At 40.8% G+C, this 26,525-nt stretch overlaps 1 protein-coding gene across 1 annotated transcript; it reads left to right on the top strand.

The window, feature by feature from the left end:
- The first annotated feature begins 3,092 nt into the window (after positions 1 to 3,092).
- Positions 3,093 to 26,525, top strand: LOC139319366 (cystine/glutamate transporter-like). The gene is made up of 12 exons (XM_070947188.1): positions 3,093 to 3,288; positions 7,254 to 7,380; positions 9,211 to 9,326; positions 9,440 to 9,565; positions 10,553 to 10,652; positions 10,748 to 10,792; positions 16,782 to 16,905; positions 18,076 to 18,179; positions 20,211 to 20,307; positions 21,667 to 21,816; positions 25,297 to 25,471; positions 26,461 to 26,525. The coding sequence occupies exons 1-12, from the start codon at positions 3,093 to 3,095 to the stop codon at positions 26,523 to 26,525; spliced, it is 1,425 nt and encodes a 474-aa protein (XP_070803289.1).

The following is a 26,525-nucleotide window of genomic DNA, read 5'->3' as shown; positions in this document are numbered from 1 at the left end:
AATATCTGTCCCTAAAATAGTAGAGAGGAAACAGACAGGTTTCATGTTTTTCAATGTCTGGTACATAGGCCAACATAGCTTTAAATGAGCAGAACTATCCTCTTCTTTTCTGCAAAACAGAATGTGCTTGAGACAGATATTGAGGAAATTTCTTGCCTTTTTGTGATTGGGAATATGGATGGAAAAGATCTATTATTCCATTACAATCCACCCATCCCTCTCAGGCTTCAAGTTCATTATTAACATTGAACTATACCCTCTACAAAGTTTAGTCCTTTCAACTAAAATTACCTCCTTTTTTGCCATAACATTTATTTTCATCTATTTTGTACCAATATTACCCTTCATTTTCATCTCTAATTTTGACCAAATTCCATTTTCCCTTCTATTCTATATTAAACCCCTTCCCATTATCATCTAATTTTTATATCCCTCATCAAATTAATTAATTATGTGGTGTTATAGTTATTTAATTCTTATATTAATAATAAACCCACTTATTTTATAACATACATTTCCTTAAGTAATACAATCCAACATTTTAATATAAATCAATTGATTATATAGATATCTTTTTCATTTATATATGAACCAGAAGAAAAAAAAACCTTAGTTGAATTTAAAAATATTCTATTATCCTCTAATCATATAGCTTTCCCCCTGTATTATTCCAAATCATCACTTAATTGTTTGTACACACACCACTGTAAACCATTAAAAACATTTCAATTATTATTCCAATTATTTTTCAATTCATTTTCACCATCATATGATTTAACATTATTTCTTACTACAATTCATATTTCAATTCTAGTCACATACATCATATTCCTCTTTCATTTCTTTCTTTTTTCCCTTTTCATTTTTATTTTTACCTTTTTCTTTCCCCTTTTCCTTTTGTGCCTTAAAATCCTGATCTCTCCTGTTTTGCCCTATATTTCCTGTTGTTCCCCCCTCTTTTCTCTTTTTTTTGTTTCACCACTGTTTATCCCACTATTTATCCCAGTATTATCATTTTGTATTTCAAAGTTCTGAACTCTTCTATTTTGCCCTATATTTCCTGTTATTTTCTACCCTTTCTCTCTCTTTTTTATCTTTTCACTGTAAATCCCAGTGTAATCATTTAAGTACTTTATATTCTTTCTGTTCCATCCTCCCTTTCTTATTTGTCTCTTTCCATCCTCTTTATTTTTTTCATTGTTAATCCCAATGTAATCTCTAAAAACCTCCTTTTTATTATTACTATCCACATGTTTAATTACTTCTTCATATTTAATCACATTGTCTTTATCTTCTTTATTTTCAGCCTCTATGTCTTGCTTCTCCATCTTCATTTCCTTGTCCGCTTGCGTATGCTCCATCTCAGCTTTTGTGTCCTCAGATTTTAATCCTCCGTGTAACATTGTAGTTATTTCTCTTATTTCCATTTTCCATGACAAGTACATCAATTTAATAATTTCTCTAATTTCCTGCGCCATTTTATTCTTTTTGAGTTAATATTATTCCAATTTTAAAAGTTCCATTGTATTCCCCTTTTTCCCCCAAAGTCAAGCCGCTTGCAGACAAAGAAATCCTTCCCAAAAGTTCTCACGGCTGTTATCTGTAAAGTTCACAATTTTCTAAAACAAAGACCAAGTTGCAATATTCCTTTTTACTCCTGAAGGTGTCTCTCTGAAATCCACAATTTCTGATTGTCTAACAAATATTGATTTTGTTTCAATCTACATTAACAATCTTACTTAGCTTCTCTTTTTCTTTTTAGCTTTAAAAATACCAAATCAGTTTTATAGTCCATTCCGAATTTAAACAGCTCTTCTCACTTCTTTTTCCCTTTTTCCCTTTTATTTACACAACACTTCTGTTATAGGGTTTATTGTCCATTCTCTTTTGTTTTTCTTGAAATTCGAAAAAGAAAGGGGAAAAAAGGAGGATCTATTTATTTTTTTCCGATCCTTTAACCAATCTTGGGGCAATTTCTCTAGTTATTTAAAATTTTCCAAATTATTTCCAAATAATTTTGTTCAAAAGTCAATTTTCCATCGGGTTTTTATCACTTTAAGATTATGTTTCAAAATCTTTTCTTCCCCCCATGCTCATTAGCCGCTGTTTTATCGCTAGGGGTCTTAAAGTTAATTTTTTTTCCTTATTGTTGTTTCAACCATGGGTTGGCTGTCACTCACCCGGCTTCAAAAAACTCTGTTCCATTCACCACTCCTGCTCAATGCTTAGTCCAGTTGCCCCAGCTTTGTGACAGCTGCAATGGCTGCCGTCCCCCACCACTGAGTTATAGAGAGTTTCATCTGACCTTCGAGGAACTTGCCTCTTCCTCTTGGTCTTCCAAGGTGCCTCTCCTTCTTCCCCATCCCTACAGGACGGTTCTGGTCCGAAGACCCCTTGGCAGCGGTTTGTCAGTCTGGGTTTTCGCGGAGCTCATCAGAGCCCGCTAATTCCCCGACTGTCTCGCTGCGATGCTTCCGGTCGAATCCTGGTTCCCCTTGCACATATGTGCTAGTTGTTCCTGACTCTAGGGGGCAGTGTTCATCTCCGTTTCAAAGCCAAAGAGCCAGTGTTGTCCAAAGACATCTCTGTGGTCATGTGGCCGGCATGACTAAATGCCAAAGGCACACGGAATGCTGTTGCCTTCCCACCAAAGGTGGTCCCTATTTTTCTACTTGCATTTTTTATGTGCTTTCGAACTGCTAGGTTGGCAGAAGCTGGGACAAGTAACAGGAGCTCACCCCATTACACAGCCTAGAGATTCGAACCTCTGAGCTGCTGACCTTTCAATAGACAAGCTCACCATCTTAGCCACTGAGTCACCACGTCCCCCTGTATAAACTCTAATGGATATAATATAGGTTATTATGCCCCTGCCATCACATTAATGTCAGGATGCAACTATGAGTATAAGAATGCTTCAAAATTCTATTACAATTCTATCCTATTAACTTTTAAAATAAATGCTCTTCCCTTTTTCAATGCAGGTTGATCCAAAAATCAAGGAAGGATCTTTATGGTCTCTCAAGACATTCACCAGCATCAAAATCTTTGACATCGGCTTATTCTTCTACTCATCCAGAATCACATTAGCCATGGGAAAATCTAAGAAGAAAGACGATGCTGTCTTTCTGAGGAAGAAGATCACACTTCTCAGGGCCTTTTCACTTCTCATTGGGAGCATGGTGGGCAGTGGCATATTCATCTCTCCCAAGGGGGTCCTGAAAAACTCCGGCAATGTGGGCCTCTCCTTAATCATTTGGTTTGCCTGTGGAATTCTCTCTATGTTTGGTGCGTGGTGAGTTTCTTTTGTCTTCAGCTTTCAGGGGATCAGAAGAACTGTTGGTCCAATGTCATTGACTCTTACTGAATTCGTAGCTGCTATTCTCATATCTAGCTACGGGTGGTGTGGTGGCCTAGTGTTGGAGTTCTCGCCTCACAATCAGGAGGCTGTGAGTTCGATCCTAGGTAGAGGCTGATATTTCTCTCTCTGAGTACAATGAGAATATATCTGCTGGGGAAAAAAACCCTCTGCATTGGCGACAGGAAGGGCAGCCGTCCAGTAAACACTCAGCTCCATTCAGTTGCCCAGACTCCACTCCACAAGGGATTATGGGGTCATTAAAAGAAGATGATTGTCATATCTAGCTACCTATGTTGGTGGTTTTGCGTGCTAGCAGAGAGCCTGTCAAAAGTTAATTTCCCCCAAAAGAGAGGCAGATAATAATAATAATAATAATAATAATAATAATAATAATAATAATAATAATAATAATAATAATATTCACCAATGTGAAACTTTAGCAGCCAGTTCTTTACCCGGTGTTTGCCTTCATATGCATCAGGTTCTTCCCGAGAACATAGGTTGTCATAATGTCCTCACATAGTATAAGTGTGGATCCAAGCAATTGACAGATGGAAATTCTGTCAATGTGCAGATTTTCTAAGTGTCATTCAAGATATTTTTAGTATGACACCCTGTGTTCCCATAACCACTGGGGCTACCATAGCTTGTTTATGCCATAAAGAGCCTTGGTAGTACAGTGGTCTAAAGCACCCTGTTACTAAGACCAGCTGCCTGCAATTACTACAGGTTCGAATCTTGCCAGGCTCAAGGTTGACTCAGCCTTCCATCCTTTCTAAGGTAGGTAAATTGAGGACCCAGTTGCGGGGGCAATAAGCTGACTTTGTATAAATATACAAAAGGATGAAGGCTATTGCTTAGCACATTGTAAGCTGCCCTAAGTCTCCGGAGAAGGGCAGCATATAAATCAAATTAAAAAAAATAAAAAATTAAAAAAAATTAAAAAAATCTTCTAATTTCATTTTTCAGATCTTGTTTATTTTGTGATCTTCTCCAATTCTTTGTCTTCTATGATACTATCTCTAATATTGCCATATCAGTTATCCACACTTTCTTCCTTTCATCTGCAGTTATATATGGTGTCTTATGAACCAAGACTTTTCCAGACTGTACTTGGAAATCTCACCATATTTTAATCTGCTCGTTATGGTTTGTCACACAGCCAGATGTTTAGGCTGGATCTGGCATTCTTTATCCACCGATCAAGTTCATCCCAAGGAGCTGGGATAGGCATGTGTTATTGTTAAAGTTACTGTTGCAGGATGTGAGCTGTTCCAAGTAAAACTGCCTTTTGCAATTGACTGATGGTGATTTTGTCAATGCCTACAGTGTTCAAATGGTACTCCAAATGTTTTGGGATTGTTACTGATTTCATTGTACTGATTTCATTGCTTCTTTTTATTTTGAATATTTTCCCTTCACCTATCTGATGTTTAGCCTTTCTGACACCATTCCTTCAATCCTAGTTTATCTCCATGTGTTTTTCCTGGTGCTCTATCCACATTTCTCTTTCCATCTTCTATAAATGCCAAAGTTAGTTTTCAGATTTTTGGTAGGCGTTTCATATACCTACGTGGGCTTCTCTTCCTGTCTTTTAAATGTGTTTCTCACTGAAGTTGTTTATATTTGTGCTTTTTTTTAAAAAATCTCCAATTCTTTTGAGCTCCTTTTCTCAGTAACTGTCTTTTTTTTTAAAAGTCCCAAGTATATATTCAAGTATATTCAGTTTTATTTTCCCTTAACATTAGGAATTCCAGCATTACATGGTCAAGAATTGTAGCATTATGTTACAGAGCTCCCTCTACTTTCACTTCCTTGATTAAACCTCTCCTATTGGTTAGTTAAGGGACATGGTGGCTCAGTGGCTAAGACGCTGAGCTTGTCGACCAAAAGGTGGGCAGTTCAGTGGTTTGAATCCCTAGTGCTGCGTAATGGGGTGAGCTCCTGTTACTTTTCCCAGCTTCTGCCAACCTAGCAGTTCGAAAGCACATAAAAAATGCAAGTAGAAAAATAGGGACCACCTTTGGTGGGGAGGTAACAGCGTTCCGTGTGCCTTTGGCATTTAGTCATGCTGGCCACATGACCATGGAGACATCTTCGGATAGTGCTGGCTCTTCAGCTTTGAAACGAAGATGAGCACTACCACCTAGAGTCGTGAACGACTAGCACATAACACTGCATCGAGGAGTATTGAATTAAGATGGCTAGATGCCCAAGTTTTGCTGTTGAAAACAACGGGGAGAAATCAGTAGGTTCAAGGAAATTCCAAGATTTGCAGAAATTAAAAAACAAGTTGGGGGAAGAACAAGTCACCATATCTCCCTCCCCCCGCTCTAATATGTCCAACATTAACAGGATGTTGTGTATGTGTAAAAATGTGTATGTGGGGGGATGGGGTAGGATAGTGAGAGATGAGGATTCTTTGTACAGAAAGCCTGGCACCATTTTGAAAACAAACATGATGTACTCCAATTCAGTGGGGTTCTAGCATTTACCCAGCTTCTCTAAATGTCATATTCGTGTTTTATTTCTGATGAGTTTCCATGGCATGAACATAGGGCTAGAAGCTTAGCTGGGAATGAGTAGGCTTGAATGTAAGAATCAATTTTGCTCACACAAAACTAAATTGATTTCAAAAACCTCCAGCTCATTGGTTTGCCCAATGGTGTTTGGTCTTGATTGACATTATCAAACAGAGAACTTCTGGCAGCATCCAATCTGGGTCGGTCACTGGGACCAGAGGTTTAGTCTTCCAAGCTTTTGGATTCATGTTGGAGCCCATCCTCAGGGAACCTCTCTCTTCCGGAATGTACATATGACACATTCTGGTAGGGAGAAGTTCCTTGAGGATCCCAAAAATCTGAAAGCTTGGAAGACTAAATCTTTGGTCCTGGTGATCGACCCAGATTGGATCCTGCAACATTATCCTGGGACACGTATATTTGCCTTCTTTTGTGAGATAACTTTTTAAATCACTTGATACTTTAAAATTTGAAGCACTAGGAACTTATATATGTGGCTCTTCCAATGCTTCATGGAGAAAATCTATGAAGTCGCTGGGAATTGAAAATGATTTGATGGCACATAATCAATCATTCATGATAACTTCATGATAATGAAATGTCTGCAAGCGAGCAACCAAGCTCAGAGAGCACCAAGATAGCTCTTCCTTCCCACGCCAAATAGAAAAATTTGGGCCCATCCTGCATGTGACATGGTTTTATGCAGTAGTGGTTTTCACTTACCTTCACTACCGGTTTGGAACTGTGAGTGTGTGCTTGCGCACACCACTTCTGAGCATGTGTAGAACCTTCTGCGCATGCACAGAACGTCCATGATGATGTCCGGGCAGGTGAGCAAAGCCTCCCGCTAATGCTATCAGTTTGCCCGAACCGGGGTGAACCGGTAGAAACCCACCACTGGTTCTATGGAACTGGTACCATCGCTTCATTCATTTTAGCTCTCATTCCCACCTAATTTGCTATGGGATGTACCCATCCCTTGTGGGGGAAGGAAAGCATAAGTACTACAGACTGGGAATGGTGATCCTTCTTCAGTAAAGGGGTGCATTTCCCCAGAGCTGCATGTGGGGTAAAGCTTAAGCCAGTAGAGTTCAAGTATACGGGAATGTCCTTTTTTTCTCTGAAACTCCTCTCTATACCTGGTAGGACCACAGAATGTATTTAACTATGAAATGATTGCTTTGAATGTATTCTGTCTCTGCCTTCATAGGAGTTTAGGCCAGAGTACATAATATACAGGGGACTCCTATAATTTAGGCTAGGAAAGCCCTATTTTTTTCTTTTCCTGGGACAGCACTTTAGAATGACCAAACCTTTCCAATATAAAGTCTTCATCAGGAGTTGTTAATATTGTAATTAAATCATTCCAGGTGCGTTGAGTTATGCAGAACTGGGCACGCGAATTACCAAGTCCGGAGGCCATTACATTTATATCTTGGAAACTTTAGGTCCTCTGCCTGGATTCCTGTTTCTATGGGCTGAATACTTTGCTATAAGGTAAACTTTTCCATCATAAAAGCGGGTCCTCAACCTTTCTGGCTCTATGGGAGGGCAGAGGGGATGGTTTTGCATGTGCACGCACCACTTGCACAAATGCAGCTTTGCACCTGCCTACTGCTTGCATGGCTTGGTTCCCAACAGGCTGCAGCCTAGTACCGGGCCACGGACCGGGGGTTGGGGACCCCTGCATTACAACACTCATAGTGATAGTGAACAAGAAATGCTCTGAATCATTGATTATCGAGAATAACTAATGCACAAACACAAATGGAATAATCTGTAGATTCGGATACAGAAATAAAAGATGATCTAGGCAAATTGTCTAGATGAGGCAAGAACAACCTTTTATAATTAGCGAAAGGATAGAATGTCTTGCCTTTATTTTGTCCTAAATCAGCTTTTTAAAAAAGTTTTTTAATTAGTTTATATTATAACCAGTGGTGGGTTTCAAATTTTTTTACTACTGGTTCTGTGGGTGTGGCTTGGTGGGCGTGGAATGGCTTGATGGGTGTGGCTTGGTGAGAATGAGTGGCATGGGAAAGATACTGTAAAATCTCCATTCCCTCCCGATCAGCTGGGACTCAGGAGGCAGAGAATAGATGGGAGCGGGGCCAGTCAGAGGTGGTATTTACCGGTTTTCCGAACTACTCAAAATTTCTGCTACCGGTTCTCCAGAACTGGTCAGAACCTGCTGAAACCCACCTCTGGTTATAACTAAGGTTATGTTATAACATACGAAGAAAATACAAAAGCAAATAGTCAGTTGTCCCAATTGGGAAAATACTGGGCAGGAGCATCCACAAAGGATAGCCACAAAAGTGAAGCGGTAGGCATGACCATGTGAGCAAAGGCTTGGGGCTTCAAATGTGCAGTTGCTTGCACCATCTTGTCTTTTTTTACCCACCCACCCCATCCGTCAACATCACTAATACTAGGTGCAGAATATTTGTACTATGTCCTAAACCAGGGGTGTCAAACTCGATTTCATTGAAGGCCACATCAGTGTTGTGTTTGACCTTGAGGGGCTGGGGGGAGCGTGGCTGGGGTGGGTGTGCCAAGTTCAATGTCACTTGTGTTGGGGGTGCCTATGGTGGCCTGAGCGCTCTGCCAGCAAAAACAGGCTCCTGAACTCTGTTTTAGGCTGCAACAGCCTCCTGCAACCCTCTGCCAGAGAAAACAGTTTTCTCTGGCAGAGGCATCATGGGCCAGTCCTTTGCTGTTTCCAGGGCAATCCTGCAGGCCAGATCTAAGCACCCCTCAGATCTGGCCCCTGGGCCTTGAGTTTGACACAGTGGTGGGTTGCCCCCGGTTTGGACCGGTTCTATAGAACTGGTAGTAAAACCAGAGGGAGGCTCTGCCCACCGAACCTGATGTCATCAGAATGCTTCTGCGCATGCACAGAAGAGTGCGCGGCCCTGTTGTGAACCGGTAGTAAAGGTGAGTAGAACCCACCCCTGGTTTGATACCCCTGCCCTAAACAATTACTAACATTAAAAATGATTAACTCAGATATGATTTCTGGACAGCCAATCAATACAAAAATAAATGTTTTATTTATGAGAGGATATTTGGTTTTGAAATTACTTGATAGATGGTATACAATTATATCTGATTGCTTCAAAAACAACAACAACGATTGAGAGTAAATAATTGAGGGAAGCTGAATTTTGCAGATTCATTCTCAGTTGTTGCTGCTGTTTCTTCCACTTTCTCCTTTTTATCACCTTCCTTCTCCTGTTTATCATCATCTCTGTCAGCTGCACTAGGACGTTGCACTATGTGCTATAACATCTTCAAGTCTCCTCAAAGAATATAATTTTTCTTTAGACCAGCCAACAGTGCTGTTGTCGCCTTAGCATTTGGACGCTACATATTGGAACCATTTTTTGCACCTTGTTCGGCTCCACTCCTGGCTGTGAAGCTTGTCGCTCTCCTGGGTTACTGTAAGTCCCAATGGAAATCTTTGCCATTTTATTTCCCTAGCATTAGTGAGTCATGCTGATTTTGTGTACTTAACTCATGCAGATCAAGTACTTTCCCTTTCTTGCCACTCTAGGCATTGTCCTCGTCTTAAATTCTTGGAGTGTCAGCTGGAGTGCCCGGCTTCAGACCATCTTATCTATCATCAAGTTGGCAGCACTCTCTCTCATTATTGTCCCAGGCATGATGCTTTTAGCTCAAGGTATTTCACATTGTTGTTCTCTATTAATCAACACAATGATAAAAATACATGGAATACTTCAGAGGATTGAAGGCTTTGAACCAGTGGTGAAATCCAAATTTTTTTACTACTGGTTCTATGGGCATGGCTTGGTGGGCATGGCAGGGGAAGGATTCTGCAAAATCTCCATTCCCTCTCCACTCCTGGGGGAAGGATACTGCAAAATCTCCATTCCCTCCCCACTCCAGGGGGAAGGATATTGCAAAATCTCCATTCCCAGCCCACTCTGGGTCCAGCTAGAGGTGGTATTTGCCAGTTCTCCAAACTACTGAAAATTTCTGCTACCGGTTCTCCGAACTGCTCAAAATTTCTGCTACCGGTTTTCCAGAACCTATCAGAACCTGCTGGATTTCATCCCTGCTTTGAACACAACATATAAAATTGGACAGAAATGAAGAAGAAGGAAGAGGAGGAGGAGGAGGAGGAGGAGGAGGAGAAGGAGGAGGAGGAGGAGGAGGAGGAGGAGGAGGAAGAAGAAGAAGAAGAAGAAGAAGAAGAAGAAGAAGAAGAAGAAGAAGAAGAAGAAGAAGAAGAAGAAGAAGAAGAAGAAGATGATGATGATTTTCAGGAACAGACTAGAAAGTTCTCCATAAGAAAGCCAACCATTATAGCTTATAATATGACTTACTCGACAAGTGGTGGTTAAAACATGGTTTATTGTGATGTTAACCCAATCTAGTTGTTGTTATAAATCATTCAATGTTTGGCAATGGCTTGTGAGATCTCAAGCAGAGGGAGTGTCTTCTTATCTCCTGCAACAAAATCCTTTTTAGACAAGATGGTTGTTTTGAATCTGGACCTACCTGTCTTATGCAAATCATATGTTATGCCACCAAGTTACATACAAATATATACAATAAAACCTGACTTTGGCACTAATCTATCCATCATCAGGATGCCTATTTCTGCTATGATGCCTTTGCTTTGTAATTTTACTCTTTTCTTTAGGCTGTACAGGAAATTTCCAGGATGCCTTCAATACCCAAGCACTCGTTTTGGACAAACTACCTTTAGCCTTTTATGCAGGGATGTTCGCCTACTCTGGATGGTATGCATTCTTAATGTATATTTCTGAAACCTTCTGGTGATTTGTCACCGTTACTGAAACAGTCCTTTCTGTCTCTTGCTCCGCCCTTAATGCAGGTTTCAAACTAGTTTTGTACGAGAAGAACTGGTGAAGCCAGAACGGTGAGTTGGAAAAATGAAACTTCATTCTGACTTAGACCAGTCTTTTCCAATCTGGCCCTCTCCAGATGACTGAACTCCTCCGTTCGTAGGAAATGCTAGAGTTGCGTCTGGAAGACACCAGGTTGGTGGAGAAGACTGGGCTAGAGTAACAGGCCTAACAAGATACATTTTTGTGGTATAGTACTTTCAGAAGAAAACAGTGGGGAGGCAGAAATGATGGAGTTCACTGCCTGAAGTAAACTAAAATGTAATATTTTAATTTTGCAGTCAAATATCATAGCTAATGCTTTTGCCCTCACTGTCTAGAAAACTGACAAGCCACATGAGTTCCCTATTGTGTAGATCAGGGGTGTCAAACTTGATTTCATTGAGGGCAGCATCAGGATTGTGCTTGACGCCAGGGTGTGTGTGGTGGGCGTGGCTGTGGTGGGCATGGCCAGCTCGACATCACTTGTGTTGGGGGTATCTATGGTGGCCAAGTGCTAAGGCAGGACTTCCCTGACAACCTCCCTCACTCTCATTATAATCTTCCTTCCTTCCTTCCTTCCTTCCTTCCTTCCTTCCCTCCCTCCCTCCCTCCCTCCCTCCCTCCCTCCTCTTCTTTTTCCTTCCCTCCTCATTCTCCTTTCTTCTTCCTTCCCCTCTTTCCTTATTTTTCCCTCCTTGCTCTCTTTGCATCTTTCCTTCTTTTTCTTTGTCTTTCCTCTTTCCTTTCTCCTTTCCTGTCCCTTCTTGGATGCTCAAATGCAAAAGGGGAAACATTTCTCCTTTTACTTTATTTTGCTTTTAATTTGTTTTGCTAGCCCTCTGCCAGTGAAAACGGAGCTTGGGGGGCTTGTGCGGTCCTCCTGAGCTCCATTTTCACTGGCAGAGGAACCAAAGGCCAGTCCTTTGCTGTTTTCTGGACGGCTCCAAGATCTAAGCATGCGGGCCTTGAGTTTGACACCCCTGTAGATAAAGAACAAAATGCCCATTTTTCCTTCCAGCTTTATAAAGACCACTAGACCAAGGGACCACTGGCATTTTTTTTTTTTACAAGATGAATGCTAAAACTTTAACAAAGTGGATTTAAGGATATCTCAGGGGGATGAAGAAGTTCTTCATGTGTCCTTCTGAGTCCACCCTAAGATTCTGGACTATTTATTTATTTATTTAAAACATTTATATAGCTATCTATCTTATAATCAACTCTGGGCAGCTTCCAATCAAAGGTTAAAACTCCATAAAAGCCATATTAAAACTCTAAAAACTAAACCCATTAAAAACAAAAACCTGGAGTCAAGTCAGATTTTGAAGTGCAGTTACCTCAACTTAGGGATGAAATCTACTTACCTTCCCAACCGGTTTGAAAGTGCACGCGCGCGCGGACCCTCTGCGCAAATGTAAACCTTTCTGCGCATGCGCAGAGGGTAAAAAACAAGTTACTTCCTGGTTAAAACCATGATGACTGGGCGGATGGGCAGAGCCTCGTGCCTCCATCGCTACCGGTTCTCCGAACCACCGGCCGCCATCACTACCGGTTCAGCTGAACCGGTCTGAACCAGGAGCATTTCACCCCGCCTCAACTTATCCCAGTGCTTGGTGGAAAAGCCAGGCCTTCAAAGATTTATGGAAGGCTAGGAGAGTAGAAGCCTGTTGAACTTAAGACGGAAGACTGTTCTGTAGGGCAGGGGCTGTCATGGAAAAGGCAGCATTCTTAGATCCTGTCAAATAGCAGTATTTAGGAGAAGGGACTAGAAGCATGCCCACCCTATCAGACTTGGTTGGGTGGGTAGATGTCCTTCGGGAAAGGCAGTCATATAGATAACGCAGTGCTGTGGCATAATAGACAAGTCATTGTTTCAAACATACATGCAATAGACTGTAGTTAAAATTGATTTCCTAAGAGTCCTTTGCAAATTATGTATGTCCGCTCAGAGATAAACGCTATGTCAGCACTCCAAACTACATTTGTTCCAGTGCTGACATAAGGAGGAGAAGAAGGGGGCAGCTGGCAAGAGGACGCTTGACTTTTCACCTACTTATTTTCCCTGATGATAATATCCCCTAGGAGATGAGATGGGAGGGGGAACATTCCTTGGAGCTGAAGTAGTAGATATGGGGAGAGTGATTTGGAAGATGGCCAATGAGACGCAGAGAATTGGGGAACGAAAAGGGAAGGTTTGGGGTCAGGAAGTCACTGTTGGCTACGATATAATCGGGGACAGATTGTCGTGCTTAATAAATGAAAGATTTCATCAAAGACTATTTGTTTGGAAATGCAATTTATTTTGAGACGACACTGAAACCTGACATGCTATTAAGTTGAAAGGGGAGGCTTCCTTCTGTGTGCATGCAATGCGCATCGGATTTCAGGGCCTGACTGAGTTCATGCATGAAAAATAATGAAAAGAAGAGAGTAATTATAGATATATAAGACAGCTGCACGTTGCCAAGCACTCCACACCATGGGTATGATGCAAATGCCTGAATGAATTCTAGGAGCTAGAAAAGGATTCCGTACATGTAAGGCAAGACAAGAAGCAACAGATAGAAACTAATCAAGGAGAGAAGCAACCTGGAATTAAGGAGAAACTTCCTAACAGTGAGGACAATTAACCAGTGGAACAGCTTGCCGTTAGTTGTGGGTGCTTCATCACTGGAGTTTTTTAAGAAGAGCCTGGTCAGATATAGGGTCTCCTGCTTGAGGGGGTTGGACTAGAAGACCTCCAAAGTTCCTTCCAGCTCTATTCTGATTGATGTGCAATACATTAGAGCCATGATGGTGAACCTATGCCACGCGTGCCGGAAGTGGCACACAGAACTATCTTATCGGGCATGCCAGCCGCCGCCCACTGCTCTTCTGGGTTCCGGTGTGCACATGCGCCCTGGCCAGCTGGTCTTCGAGCACTCAGGAGTGCTGGAAACCGGAACAGCAACTCTCCGACATGCATGTGTACGTCGGCCAGTCTTCACACAAGCACGCTTGCTGGCCAGCTGGTTTTCATGCCCGCAGGAGTGCTAGAAACCGGAAGAGCAGCTACCCGGCACACATGTGCATACGGGCCACCTTGTTTTAATATGCACATATGCATTAGAAACTGGAAGATCAGATAATCTTCCGGTGGTTTCCAGCGCGCATGCTCTTCTGGTTTCTGCTGCATGTGCGCATGCCCGCGCTTGCATTTCGGCACTCGGTGCCGAAAAGGTTCACCGCCACTACATTAGAACACTTCTTCTGGCTATTGGAATGGCTAGGGGTGGAACTGAATGAAGCAGCTTTGCCAAGGTGCTTTGCCCTAACTTTTGCTCAAGCAAAGCTCTATAAAACTTTGCTGTGCTAGAACTGTAGTATTTCTGTGAAGAGGAGAATAGATAAATCAGTGAGCGAACAATGCGAAATATAGATCTTTACTCTCAAAACTTGTGAAAAGGTACAATCTCCTTCGAGTCATGCTTGTTTTCTGGACAAGTCCATATACCTGAGCTCTGTGTAATTGTCATTAATTTTAGTTCTCATTCAGATATTAACTTTGGTTCCCTCTAGAGGCTTTATGTTATATTTAAAACACTGATTTCTGCAACCTCTTTAGCCAATGCATGGACATGAAGAGAAATTGTTCCGACAAATGTTTCTCCATTATAAAATTGTGTATCCTTGAAAGGCAGTTAATAGCAGCGAATGACAGCAATGATATACATTCAAAAAAGGAAAATTTAATGAATTTTCATTAGTAACAATTTATATATTAATAATTAATAATGATGATAAATAATAATAATAAATGTAATTTCATTTCATTTCTGAAATGGTATAGGGCTGTGATGGCGAATCTATGGCATGCGTGCCACAGATGCCACACACAGCCCTCTCTGTGGGCACGTGTGCCATCGCTAACTGCTCTTCTGGTTTCCATGCGCACAGGTGCGCCACAGTGGTGAAATGTAAATTTTCTTACTACCGGTTCTGTGGGCATGGCTTGGTGGTGGTGGTGGTGGTGGTAATATGACTGAGTGGGCGTGGCCAACTTTTTTTTTTTTTACTTTTAAAACCATTTTTCTACAACCTCGTCGGCTGAAGAGGTTGTAAAAAAATGCTTTTTAAGCCTCTGACGATCCCAGCTGACTTGCCTGATCGGCAGAGGCTTTTTTTCCTTTTAAAACCATTTTTCTACAACCTCGTCGGCTGAAGAGGTTGTAAAAAAAATGCTTTTTAAGCCTCTGATGATCCCAGCTGACTTGCCTGATCAGGAGAAGCTTTCTTTCTTTTTTTAAAGCCTCTGACTATCCTGGCTGACTTGCCTGATCGGCAGAGGCTTTTTTTTCCTTTTAAAAACATTTTCTCTATAACCTCTTCAGCCGAAGAGGTTGTAAAAAAAATGCTTTTAAAATTTTTAAAAAAGCCTCTGATGATTCCGCGGCTCAGCTGGGCAATGGGGGGGGGCAGGGATTTTTGCTACCGGTTCTCCGAACCACCTGCCTCCATCACTACTGGATCGGGTGATCCGGTCTGAACTGGGAGCATTTCACCCCTGGTGCGCCAGCCAGCTGGTGTTTGCAGGCGCCGGAGCGCCTAAAATGGCTGGCAAATGGCCCAGAAAATGGCCCAGAAAACAGCCTGAAAAACTGGCATGTGTGCACCGGCCAGCTGGTCTTCAGGTTTTTGACACTCTGGCGCGTGTGCATGTACACACATGCACACACGTTCTGGTTTGGGCACCATCACTGGTATAGGGTCTCATGCTTGAGCAGTGGATTGGATTAGAAGACCTCCAAGATCCCTTCCGGCTCTATTTTGATTGATTAATTAATTGATTATTTTAAAAGCTATCCTATTCATGTTCACCTGCTATTTAAATTTAGCTAGAATTATGTTGTACAGCATGATTGTTGAAAATTATCCTAGGATGCCAAGTGGAGGACAATTTGGCCTCAAATTATCAGTCATATGGCCAAGAAGCCCAGAATATATATAGGTGACACATTTCCAAAAAAACAATGACAAGGAAAAAAAATCATCCTGTCCTGTATTGGATATTGAAGACTTTTTTTTTTTTAATTTGATTTATATGCCGCCCTTCTCCGAAGACTCAGGGCGGCTTACAATGTGCTCAGCAATAGCCTTCATCCTTTTTGTATATTTATACAAAGTCAGCTTATTGCCCCCACAACTGGGTCCTCAATTTACCTACCTTAGAAAGGATGGAAGGCTGAGTCAACCTTGAGCCTTGGCGAGATTTGAACCCTGCAGTAATTGCAGGCAGCTGGTCTTAATAACCAGCTTAATAACAGGGTGCCTTAAACCCCTGTACTACCAAGACTTGGCTGTTCAAGCAAATAGGCTGACTCTGATTCTGGGTTTTATTATTTATTATTTATTATTTATTAGTTAATTTGGTTTAAAATGGGATTTTGTTGTACATGTTTTTAACTTGTGTTCATCGCCCTGAGTCCTTCTGGAGAAGGGCGGCATATAAATACATGAAATAAATAAATAAATATAAATGTTACCTACTTCTTCATTCCAGCCAATTGATCTTGTACTTGTTATCCTGATTCTACCTCCCTTTGAGACTGTTACTTGGAGCTTCCATTGTTTAAATGCCTCTTGAGCTAAGTTCTGTTCTGAAGTTCTGTTTGACTTCATTCTTTGCTCCCAGGAGTAGACGATAGCTTACTTGGCTTCAGTTCCCACTCAGAGCTGAAGACGCTTCTTGGATGAGAAGCGAAATGTCTTCAAAGAAAAACCAGAAAGTCCAGTTGTCTCTTGAAAAAGCACCTTTGGGATTGCCACTCTGTGATTTTCATCTGCTAAGTGCCCTCTCATGGAGGAACCAGTGCCTGGCATAAGATGACTTAACAATTTTGGTCATGCTTTCTCACCATTTGAAAATTGCACTTCCAACCTCTCTGGAGGGCATAAGGTCCAGGACAGCTGAATTAAATCTTAATTGGGATGTGGGCTACGGAAGTACTCATAGATGTCTCTATTTCCTTTTCCTTTTTGTAGAAATATCCCTCTGGCTGTGATTGTGTCTGTGATCACAGTGATCGTGGGGTATATGCTCACCAATGTTTCCTATTACACAGTACTGACAGCAACAGATGTACTTGTCTCCCAGGCAGTGGCTGTGGTGAGTTGGAAGTCAAGGCTGTTTTTACAATGAGATTAAACAAACACATACAAACACACACGAGCCCCTCACTGCACCCCTTTCAACACAGACATTCCAGAGGGTTCAATTTGCAATTGATGAAAGAGAGGTTTGGCAATTAAGTGGCCATTAAGCACAGTTTCACCGAATAAGGCTCCCAGGAGTCTGTTTTGTCTCTGTAAAGCCTTGGAATAGCAAATAGCATGAATATTCACACAGGGGTGGAGGCTCAGGTGGAGACAGCACTGTTAGCTCTTCTTTAAAAAGATCTCAAGACGTTTTTAATTTTCCGTTATATATTATTATTATTTTTGTAGAACTGAAAGTTCTGAAATGGGCTTTGGCATGCAGCTTGAGGAATTCTGCAAGATGAAGTCCACAATCTTAAAGTTGCCAGATTTGAACAACTACTGAGAGATAGAGATAAAAATAGAGAGATATAGAGATAGATCAATGCATGCACACCTATGTACAAACCAGTGGTGAAATTCAATTTTTTTTACTACCGGTTCTGTGGGCGTGGCTTGGGGGCATGGTGTGGCTTGGTGGGCATGGCAGGGGAAGGATACTGCAAAATCCTCATTCCCTCCCCACTTCTGGGGAAAGGATACTGCAAAATTCCCATTCCCTCCCCACTCCTGGGGGAAGGATATTGCAAAATCTCCATTCCCACCCCACTCCTGGGGGAAGGATACTGCAAAATCTCCATTCCCATCCCACTCCTGGGGGAAGGATACTGCAAAATCTCCATTCCCACCCCAATCCTGGGGGAAGGATACTGCAAAATCCCCATTCCCTCCCCACTCTGGAGCCAGCCACAGGTGGTATTTGCCGGTTCTCTGAACTACTCAAAATTTCCACTACCAGTTCTCCAGAACCTGTCAGAACCTGCTGAATTTCACCCCTGGTACAAACACATAATATTTCAAGATTACAGTATTTCCAAAGCTTTCTTGAAGACTGAGGAAACAAGCAGTAATAATATTCGAGACATAAGGAACAAGCAGGTGTAAAACTAGAAATGAAATACTGTTGAGCTGATGCCCTAACATTTCTGAAGGCCTCCTGGTGGTTTTTGTTCGCAGCTGAGTTGATTCATGCAGTGTTTCACATATGTGAATTACAACCATGCCTTTCTTCTCCCATCAGAGTTTTGCACGGAAAGCTTTCCAGAGCCTTATCTCTGTGATTCCAATCTTGGTTTCCCTGTCTTGTTTTGGAACCATGAATGGGGGAATTTTTACATTTTCAAGGTTGGTAGCTGGCTAACCTCTAATGTTTACTTTTATATCTCATGATACTGTTGGAAGAAATGTTCATCTGGGTTCAGTTCCAAGTGGGAGAAAGACACTGGAAACATGGAAGCTGTTTGGAAAGATGGTTTAATGGTGGATAGGGCCACATGGTTTGAGTTCCTGGGCAATTGAGCACATGGGTGTGTGTGTGTGAGAGAGAGAGAGACATTTATACCCTCTCTTGGGCTTTGAACTTGCTTCCTGTTCCTGTGAAAGAAATGTATTCTGATTGGTTGTCAGACTCCCATGGGGCCATGCAGGGGTAACTTTGTAGGTTGTCTTGAGTACTAGGCTTGGTTGAATGTTGCTGGGGGATGTAATGAAGGGGCTTTTGGACAATTCCTATTATGGCTTAATGGCTTTGTCCTGGTTTGGATCTTGAGTGAGCGCTAATCCTATCCCCCTGGAGCTGAAAGTCTTTTGTCTTGTAGATAAGCTGGCACCAAAATATCTGCTGGGACTGAGTTTCTGTGTCACTTAAGATTTCTATTTTTCTTTTAGGGCAAACATTCTGCCTTTTTAATGTTTCCTAGAATATTTCATTCTTCTAGGAGAGGGGTGGGTGTTAACTTTCTACAATACCATGATACATGTCACAGTGATGTTATTATGTTTTGTGGCAGACACGGATTAGGACCCGAAAGTCATAGAGGCAGGATAGGAACTGGTAATCAGGATATCACATTTGATACTGATACAGTTTCTCCCAACTGAAGGATGATGCCAAATTCAGTTCAGACTCTAAGCATCTGAAACTGAGTAACAAAATACAACAAAGACAGTTGTTTGTTTCAGAGGCACATTGCAGGGAAATTATCTAGAACACAGAAATGATGGATTATAATGAATTTTATATCCCTACATTTCCCTCTTGGGCCCTTACTGTTAGCTGTTTCCTCTCCCTAATTAATTTCCAGGTCCTCATTTTCACTACACAGATGTGAATGCATGTGGAAGTCAGTTGTGGAGAAAAAAAAGAAGTGGGAATTTCACGGGGGAAAGACGAAAGGAGGAGGAATGAAGTCATTGTCTCTTTCAGATGATCCATTCTAATGTCTTGGAGCAAAGGAGGAGAAAATTGTGTTTTTCTCACAGATACTCCTTTTTTAGGTGTCGAACATTATGCTGAGCCTTGCCTTGCTTAACATAGACTGTTAAATAAGTCACTGTTGGTCAAGTTCATACAAACTTAGATTTGCAAACAGCAATGGCTGGGCTGACGCAGCTGATAAGCCAAAATTAATCAACTTTTCAGAAGGAGGGGCAGATTTTTCCTGCTGTTTTGATTGTGCATATAATACCCTGAATGATGGCCTTTTTGGTCTCCTCTGAAATTACTCAATGTCTTGGAAAATAGCATTTAGATAAAAGAGGAATCAGTCATTCTATAAATAGTTAATTAAATCAATACCAATAAAATAAAGCACATTTTATTTTAGTATCCTATGACAATCACTAAGTGTCATATCTTATGATTTCTGATGACTGTATTTTTATGATGACTATTATCATGATTTATCACTTATAGCTTTTATGTACAATGAGAACTTATGCACCGAAGACAAATTCCTTGTGTGTCCAATCACACTTGGTCAATAAAGAATTCTATTCTATTCTATTCTATTCTATTCTATTCTATTCTATTCTATTCTATTCTATTCTATTCTATTCTATTCTATTCTATTCTATTCTATTCTATTCTATTCCATTCCATTCCATTCCATTCCATTCCACTCCACTCCACTCCACTCCACTCCACTCCACTCCACTCCATTATTTTGAAACAAGAGAAATGAAAAGTTTGAGGTACTCTGCTGACTGTGGTTGCATTTAGATTTTAAAAATATTATTGCCTGATTTCATTCAGAGCTATCATTTGAAGAATAGCATAAAATTACCTCTATGAAATGTGTTTCCAATCTATCAGGCTTCTGCTAGTGAAGTTTCCTACATTCTTGAGCTCTTTTACAGCCATTTTTCTACTTCTAGGACATTGTTTGTGGCTTCCAGGGAGGGGCAATGGCCTACCCTCTTCTCTATGATCCACATCCAACGCCATACCCCACTGCCAGCCGTCTTGCTAATGGTATGCTTCTTTGTCTATAGTGTCAGATTCATTTCTTACTTCAAAGGCTCTGATGTGGAAATCCTGTGACAAGCATCTTTAGCTGACAATAATGCAAACAGCTTGTGTTATTGATAACCTGATCATAGTAATACCAATAATTGTGAAAGTGTGTTGTTTTGCTTTTAAAATCATCATGATTGCCTATATTGATTATTGCTTATGATTTTGTGCCCTCAAGTCAGTGTTGACCCTTAGCAACTACATACTGTAGATAGATCTTCTCAGTGGTGGGATTCAGTCAGTTCGCACCACTTTGGGAGAACTGGTTGTTAACTTTCTGAGCAGTTTGGCAAACTGGTTTTTGGAAGAAATCATTAGGGCAGAGAACCGGTTGTTAAATTACTTGAATCCCACCACTGGATCTTCTCCAAGGTGATCTGTCCACCACTGGGCCATCAGTGCTTTCTAAAGTTGAAATCAATTAATCAATCCATCACTGCTGTAGTTGAGTCAGTCATCCTCTTCTCTTTTCTTCTACCTTTCCCAATACTATTATTATTAAAGTCTCTTAAACAACAACAACAACAACAACAACAACAAAGGTTAAATTGCCCAGATTGTGTGGTGAATTGTGGCATGTCTGCATATGTATCTTCATGCATGTATATGTGGTTTACAAAAGCGTTTTCAATTACTATGGTAGTATTCTACTTGTATCTGATAGCACTTAGATGTGTTGGACTACAACTCCCATTCACCAGTCAGATGTGTGTTCTTGTGGGGATTTTATGACTTGTAATTCAACACATCCAAATGGCATCTGATTTTGCAAAATTTATCTATGTGTAGATTTATCTCTGGGTGAATTTTCTACAATGCTTTTTTCCCATGAAATGCCAGGTGCTATTCCTAAATGAAACAATCCATCTGCAAGATTTTACCTTCTAAGACTGATGGAACCAATTAATATGCTGGGGTATTGATCCTATGTTAAAATCCAATGTTTGGCAGCTGACACTGGCAATTGATTTCTATTAATGTTTTATAAAATATTTCAATGGATTTGTTCTTATTTAGTTTAAAATATTGTGCTTTGAAATTTCTTTCTGGTTTGGATTTGACCTGTGAGCTATTGTCATTTCACACGCATATCTGAAATGTAATCTCTTTTCACAAAGCAGCAACAATCTTGCATTCTTGAAACTGTTGGCAATACAAGTGCAAACCCTATAAATGATTTTGAAAAACAGCAAAAACACACTTTTTATGCTTTGTCCAAAGCAAATGAGCCAAAGTTAGCTTTGGATTTCTGCCTTCTTCCTATGAAAACTCTGATGGTTTAGTTTATTATTATTATTTTCATTTTATTTCTTCAAGTTCCCTTTGGTGACAGCCATGATTTGTGTAGGAGATCTTTTCCACTTGTTGAACTTCTTCAGCTTTTCCCGGTGGCTCTTCATAGGATTAGCCACCCTTGGGCTAATAGTTCATCGCTGCCGTCATCCTGATATATTAAGCCCGTTCAAGGTAAGATTTGATGGTTTGAAGTCTCTTAGGAACATAATGCTGTACTTTTTTTCATTAGCTCTGGAGAGGGGAATCAGGAATTCTCTGATCTAATTCCTCTCAAATATAAATAGTAAAATGGCATTGTTATTATTAGCCGCGGTGGCACAGTGGTTAGAGTGCAGTACTGCAGGCTACTTCTGCTAACTGCCGGCTGCCTGCAATTTGGCAGTTCAAATCTCACCAGACTCAAGGTTGACTCAGCCTTCCATCCTTCCCAGATGGCTAAAATGAGGACCCAGATTGTTGAGAGCAATATGCTGACTTTGTAAACCCCTTAGAGAGGGCTGTAAAGCACTGTAAAGTGGTATATAAGTCTAAGTGTTATTGCTATTACTATTATATATGTCTTTCTGTCTAAGTCTTTCCCCTTTTTAAATGGAAATTTTAAATTTGGTTTTAAATTATTGGGGTTTTAAATTTGTTCAGCCAAATTATTTAATTCATTTTAGTTTATTTTAAATTTTGTATCTATATGTTTTATTCTATGGCTGTTCACCACCCTGAGTCCTTCGGGAGTAGGGCGGTATACAAATTCAATAAAATAAATAAATAAATAAATAAATAAATAAATAAATAAATAAATGCCACCCAACTCTCAGCTGCTTCAGGCAATTTATAAAATATTTGAAAAAACAGGATAATAAAAATAACAAGAAAGAAATAAGGATAGAGATGGCATAATTACAAACTGGATATAAACAAAACAAGAATTATTATCAACCAATTGGCAAGTTAATTTGAAGCCAATATACAAATGGTGCTGGACAAGAGCTGGAGGTACCCTGGTTCAAACTTCTGCTTAGTCATGAAACTGGCAAGGAGGTCAATAACAATTTACCTATCTTAATGGAATGTAAATCCTGGGTCTTTGAAAGAAGGGTAGCACACAAATGTTATTTATGAGCACTAACCCAACTAGAGTGTTTACTTGCCTCCAAGAAGTCCTGAAGTTACTTTGTTCCACCTTCCTTTTTGAATTCAGAAATTCAAAGTTTTCCCCATACCGAAGTCTTTGCAAGACTCTCAAAAGCACACTGAAAATGGTGAAATGTTCTTCTTCCTCTTAAGAATATTTCAAAAAACTAATAAGAAAACGGAGTGACACTTCTGCAACTTGCCTGTTACTTGTACAGATCTAGGAAAAAGAGATATGATTATGACAGATTTAAAATCGCTGCTCCCTTATAACTGTGGTTGAGAAAACAATCCTAATCCTCTCAAAGGGCCACAAAAACCCTGTCTTGCTTCATGGTTGTGATGGTCTTCCCCATGAAGACCATGGGGTCTTGTGTGATGGTGATGGTCTTCCCCATGAACCAGACAAATACCTTTAGGAGGAGGGTGGATGGGATGCATCTCATTATGCAGACTTGATGAGCCATGCTAGCGCAGTGGTTAGAAGGCAGTACTGCAGGCTACTTCTGCTGACTATCAGCTGCCGGCAGTTCAAGTCTCACCAGCTCAAGGTTGACTCAGCCTTCCATCCTTCCAAAGTCTTGGTAAAATGAGGCCTCAGATTGTTGTGGGCAATAGGCTGACACTGAGAGCTGTAAAGCACTGGGAAGTGGTATATAAGTCTAAGTGCTATTGCTATTGCCATATGCTTCAGTCCAGTGGTGAAATGTAAAATTTGTTACTACCGGTTCTGTGGGCGTGGCTTGGTGGGGGGGGAGAAATATGACTTAGTGGGCGTGGCCAACTTTTTTTTTTTCTTTTAAAACTATTTTTTCTACAACCTCTTCAGCTGAAGAGGTTGTTAAAAAAATGCTTTTAAAGCCTCTGACGATCCCAGCTGACTTGCCTGATCGGCAGAGGCTTTCTTTTTTTTTTTAAAGCCTCTGATGATCCCAGCTGACTTGCCTAATAAGCAGAAGCTTTCTTTTTTTTTTAAAGCCTCTGACGATCCCAACTGACTTGCCTGATCAGCAGAAGCTTTTTTTCCCTTTAAAAACATTTTTTCTCTAACCTCTTCGGCTGAAGAGGTTGTAGAAAAAATGCTTTTCAAAGCCTCTGATGATCCCAGCTGAGCCGCGCTATCATCAGAGGCTTTTTTTTTTTTTTACTTTTAAAAGCATTTTTTCGGCCAAAGAGGTTGTAGAAAAAATGCTTTTAAAAATAAAAAAAAAGCCTCTGATGATTGCGCGGCTCAGCTGGGCAATGGGGGCGGGCAGGGATTTTTGCTACCGGTTCTCCGAACCACCCGCCTCAATCGCTACTGGATCGGGCAATCCAGTCCGAACCCGGAAGCATTTCACCCCTGCTTCAGTCACATCCATACAGCTTTCTTGGCAGAAGGGAGTGACCATTGCCTTTTTTACTGATTTGGCTTTGGATTTTATAGCTTCTGACTAAAAATGTATTAAAAAGCACATGTTTTTGTGAAGTGGCATAAGCATTGATAAACTGTAGTTCACAAAATCTTATGCCTTTTAAATATAATTTGTCTGTTGGATAAAGTGCTACCCGGTCTCTGATTTCTCCAAGGCAATTTGACTAAGAATCCTAATGTCCTCATTCTTGCAGTAGATTATCCTTAGCTTCTTCCCTCCCCTTTGAACTTTACCACCAGAGAGATCCTACTAGAAATTTACACTCTCACTCAGGGGTGGTATTCACTTACATTCCCTACCGGTTCGCAAATGTGAGCATCCCTGTCCACGCATGCGCCCGGCCTTCCGTGCATATGCTTTGCTGGTGCGCATGCCTTCCGTGCATGCACCCGGCCTCAAAAATGTGCGTAAATGGGATGGCATAGAGCTGGGGTAAATGGACAGGTGGGCGGGCCCATCCTCGGTTTCCGCTACCGGTTCGGGTGAACCAGTCCGAACCAGCTGAATACCACCTCTGCTCTCACTGGAATCACACTCAGGTTCACAGAAGCTATTGAGCTCTGCCACTGTGTCAAGACAATAATACCCTAGAACAGAGGTCTTTAAACTTGGCAGCTTTAAGACTTGTGGACTTCAACTCCCAGAATTCTCTAGCCAGCTAAGCTTCTGTCAGGATCTGTCAACCCTCAGAGATACTCCAGACAAAAAAATACCAAGGGTAATAACAGCACCTTTATTGCAATAGAATCGTGCAAGTCTGAAAATACATATATCTCCCTCTCACCTTTACAGTTCAAGAAAATTATGGAGGCTCAGTTGACCATTGCCTAGTGCAGGGGTGTCAAACTGGCGGGCCATGGTTCAGATGCATCATGCATAGACCACGCCCACTCCAGCTCCATGAAGGGGAAAAATATACGTCATGTGACGGCAACATGACACTGGGCGTTTGACACCCGTGGCTTAGTCTGTTGCTGCTGCTGTTTCTCAAGGACATTCCCACAGATCATTACAAGCTCCATCTATGATGGAGACTTTAATTACAGTATGACAAAGACCATCTATGAAACATTTTTACCTGATAACCTACCTTTCTCTCTCCCTCCAGGTTCCTCTTTTCATTCCCATTTCCTTTACTGTCATCTGCCTTTTCACAGTGGGAATGTCTTTCTACTCAGACCCGGTTAATATCAGCATTGGATGTGCCATCGTTTTAAGTGGTCTTCCAGTTTACTATTTGCTCATCAAACAATCAATGCCAAATTGTTGCCGTAAAACTTTCTGTGAGTGGATCATTTTAGATTATGACATCCTTAAAATCATAGCCTATCATACTGTAAGCTGAGGCAGGAGCAACATCCTCTGTGACCTTAGCTTCATCTTCTGATATCTCTAGGAAGCTTGGCCAAATGGGTCAGGAATCAGGATGCTGGAGAAAGGGGCATCATCTTCTACTAGGAGGTTTTTGCATGCATTTGCCTCACCTGTAGTGCCCTGTATTTGATCCCTAGGATATATAATATAGGGATTATTTATACAACTCAAGCCAATAAGCAAGCATTAAATAGTCCATCTTGCATGATTAACTTTGGATAGAGCTTTTTAGGCTAATCCGTCTAAACAATAATACACATTTTTACATCATAATTGTATTGTAGTTATAAAACAATTATATTAATTATATTATTTAAAGACCTGCCTAGTCCAAGAACTAACTTCAATTGTGGTAATTCAGTTGCGATTCCCAGCTAACATGGCTACTATATTTCTGAGCATTTTGGAACTTGAAGTCTTGAGATCTGTCAAGGTTGGGACACAAAGAATAGCCAGACCAACGCAAATAATATAATTACAGGTAGTTCTTGGACAGATCTGGTTCCTAAATTATGTTATTGGACTTCTTATTGTTCAAATGGAATTGCCTCCAAACATTCTGTCCACAATTTCACTTTTATTTATTCAGTTAAACTTATAGTTGTCCACTCCAAAATTCTTTTTAAAGAATTCAGGTTCCAGACAAAAAATGGTTCCCCCCTCCCCCGTAAACCTGAATTCAAACTTGAACATACATATGAGCCTTAACTATAGAAATGTTACAGTTTAGAGTCTAACCTTACACCATAGCTGTTTATCAATAAGGGAGAAGGTCTAGAAAACCAGTAGAGCAGCCACCACTGTTCAGTCAGCATAGGGGGGCTATTCTTACCTTTTTAATTTAATTTATAGTTCTTTTATGAATTTATTCATAATCTTCATCCTTTTCTTTCTGCAGGTTTTCTTACACTGAAGCTTCAGATCCTGTTGAAGGTAGTACAGCAGGAGATCAGGACATACTGA

The sequence above is a fragment of the Pituophis catenifer genome, unplaced genomic scaffold (assembly GCF_029215685.1).
Source record: "Pituophis catenifer annectens isolate HBS135680 unplaced genomic scaffold, rPitCat1.0.hap2 SCAF_7, whole genome shotgun sequence".
Lineage (NCBI taxonomy): Eukaryota > Metazoa > Chordata > Lepidosauria > Squamata > Colubridae > Pituophis > Pituophis catenifer.
Note: the sequence above shows the minus strand (reverse complement) of the source record. Positions and strands in the feature narration are given on the sequence as shown.

Bases quoted from the DNA above. Each gene is read 5' to 3' on its own strand.
- LOC139319366 (XM_070947188.1), top strand. From the start codon at position 3,093: ATGGGAAAATCTAAGAAGAAAGACGATGCTGTCTTTCTGAGGAAGAAG. The intron at 7,381-9,210 runs GTAAACTTTTCC...ATTTTTCTTTAG, and splicing joins GCTGAATACTTTGCTATAAG to ACCAGCCAACAGTGCTGTTG. The intron at 16,906-18,075 runs GTGAGTTGGAAG...TTCTCCCATCAG, and splicing joins TCTCCCAGGCAGTGGCTGTG to AGTTTTGCACGGAAAGCTTT.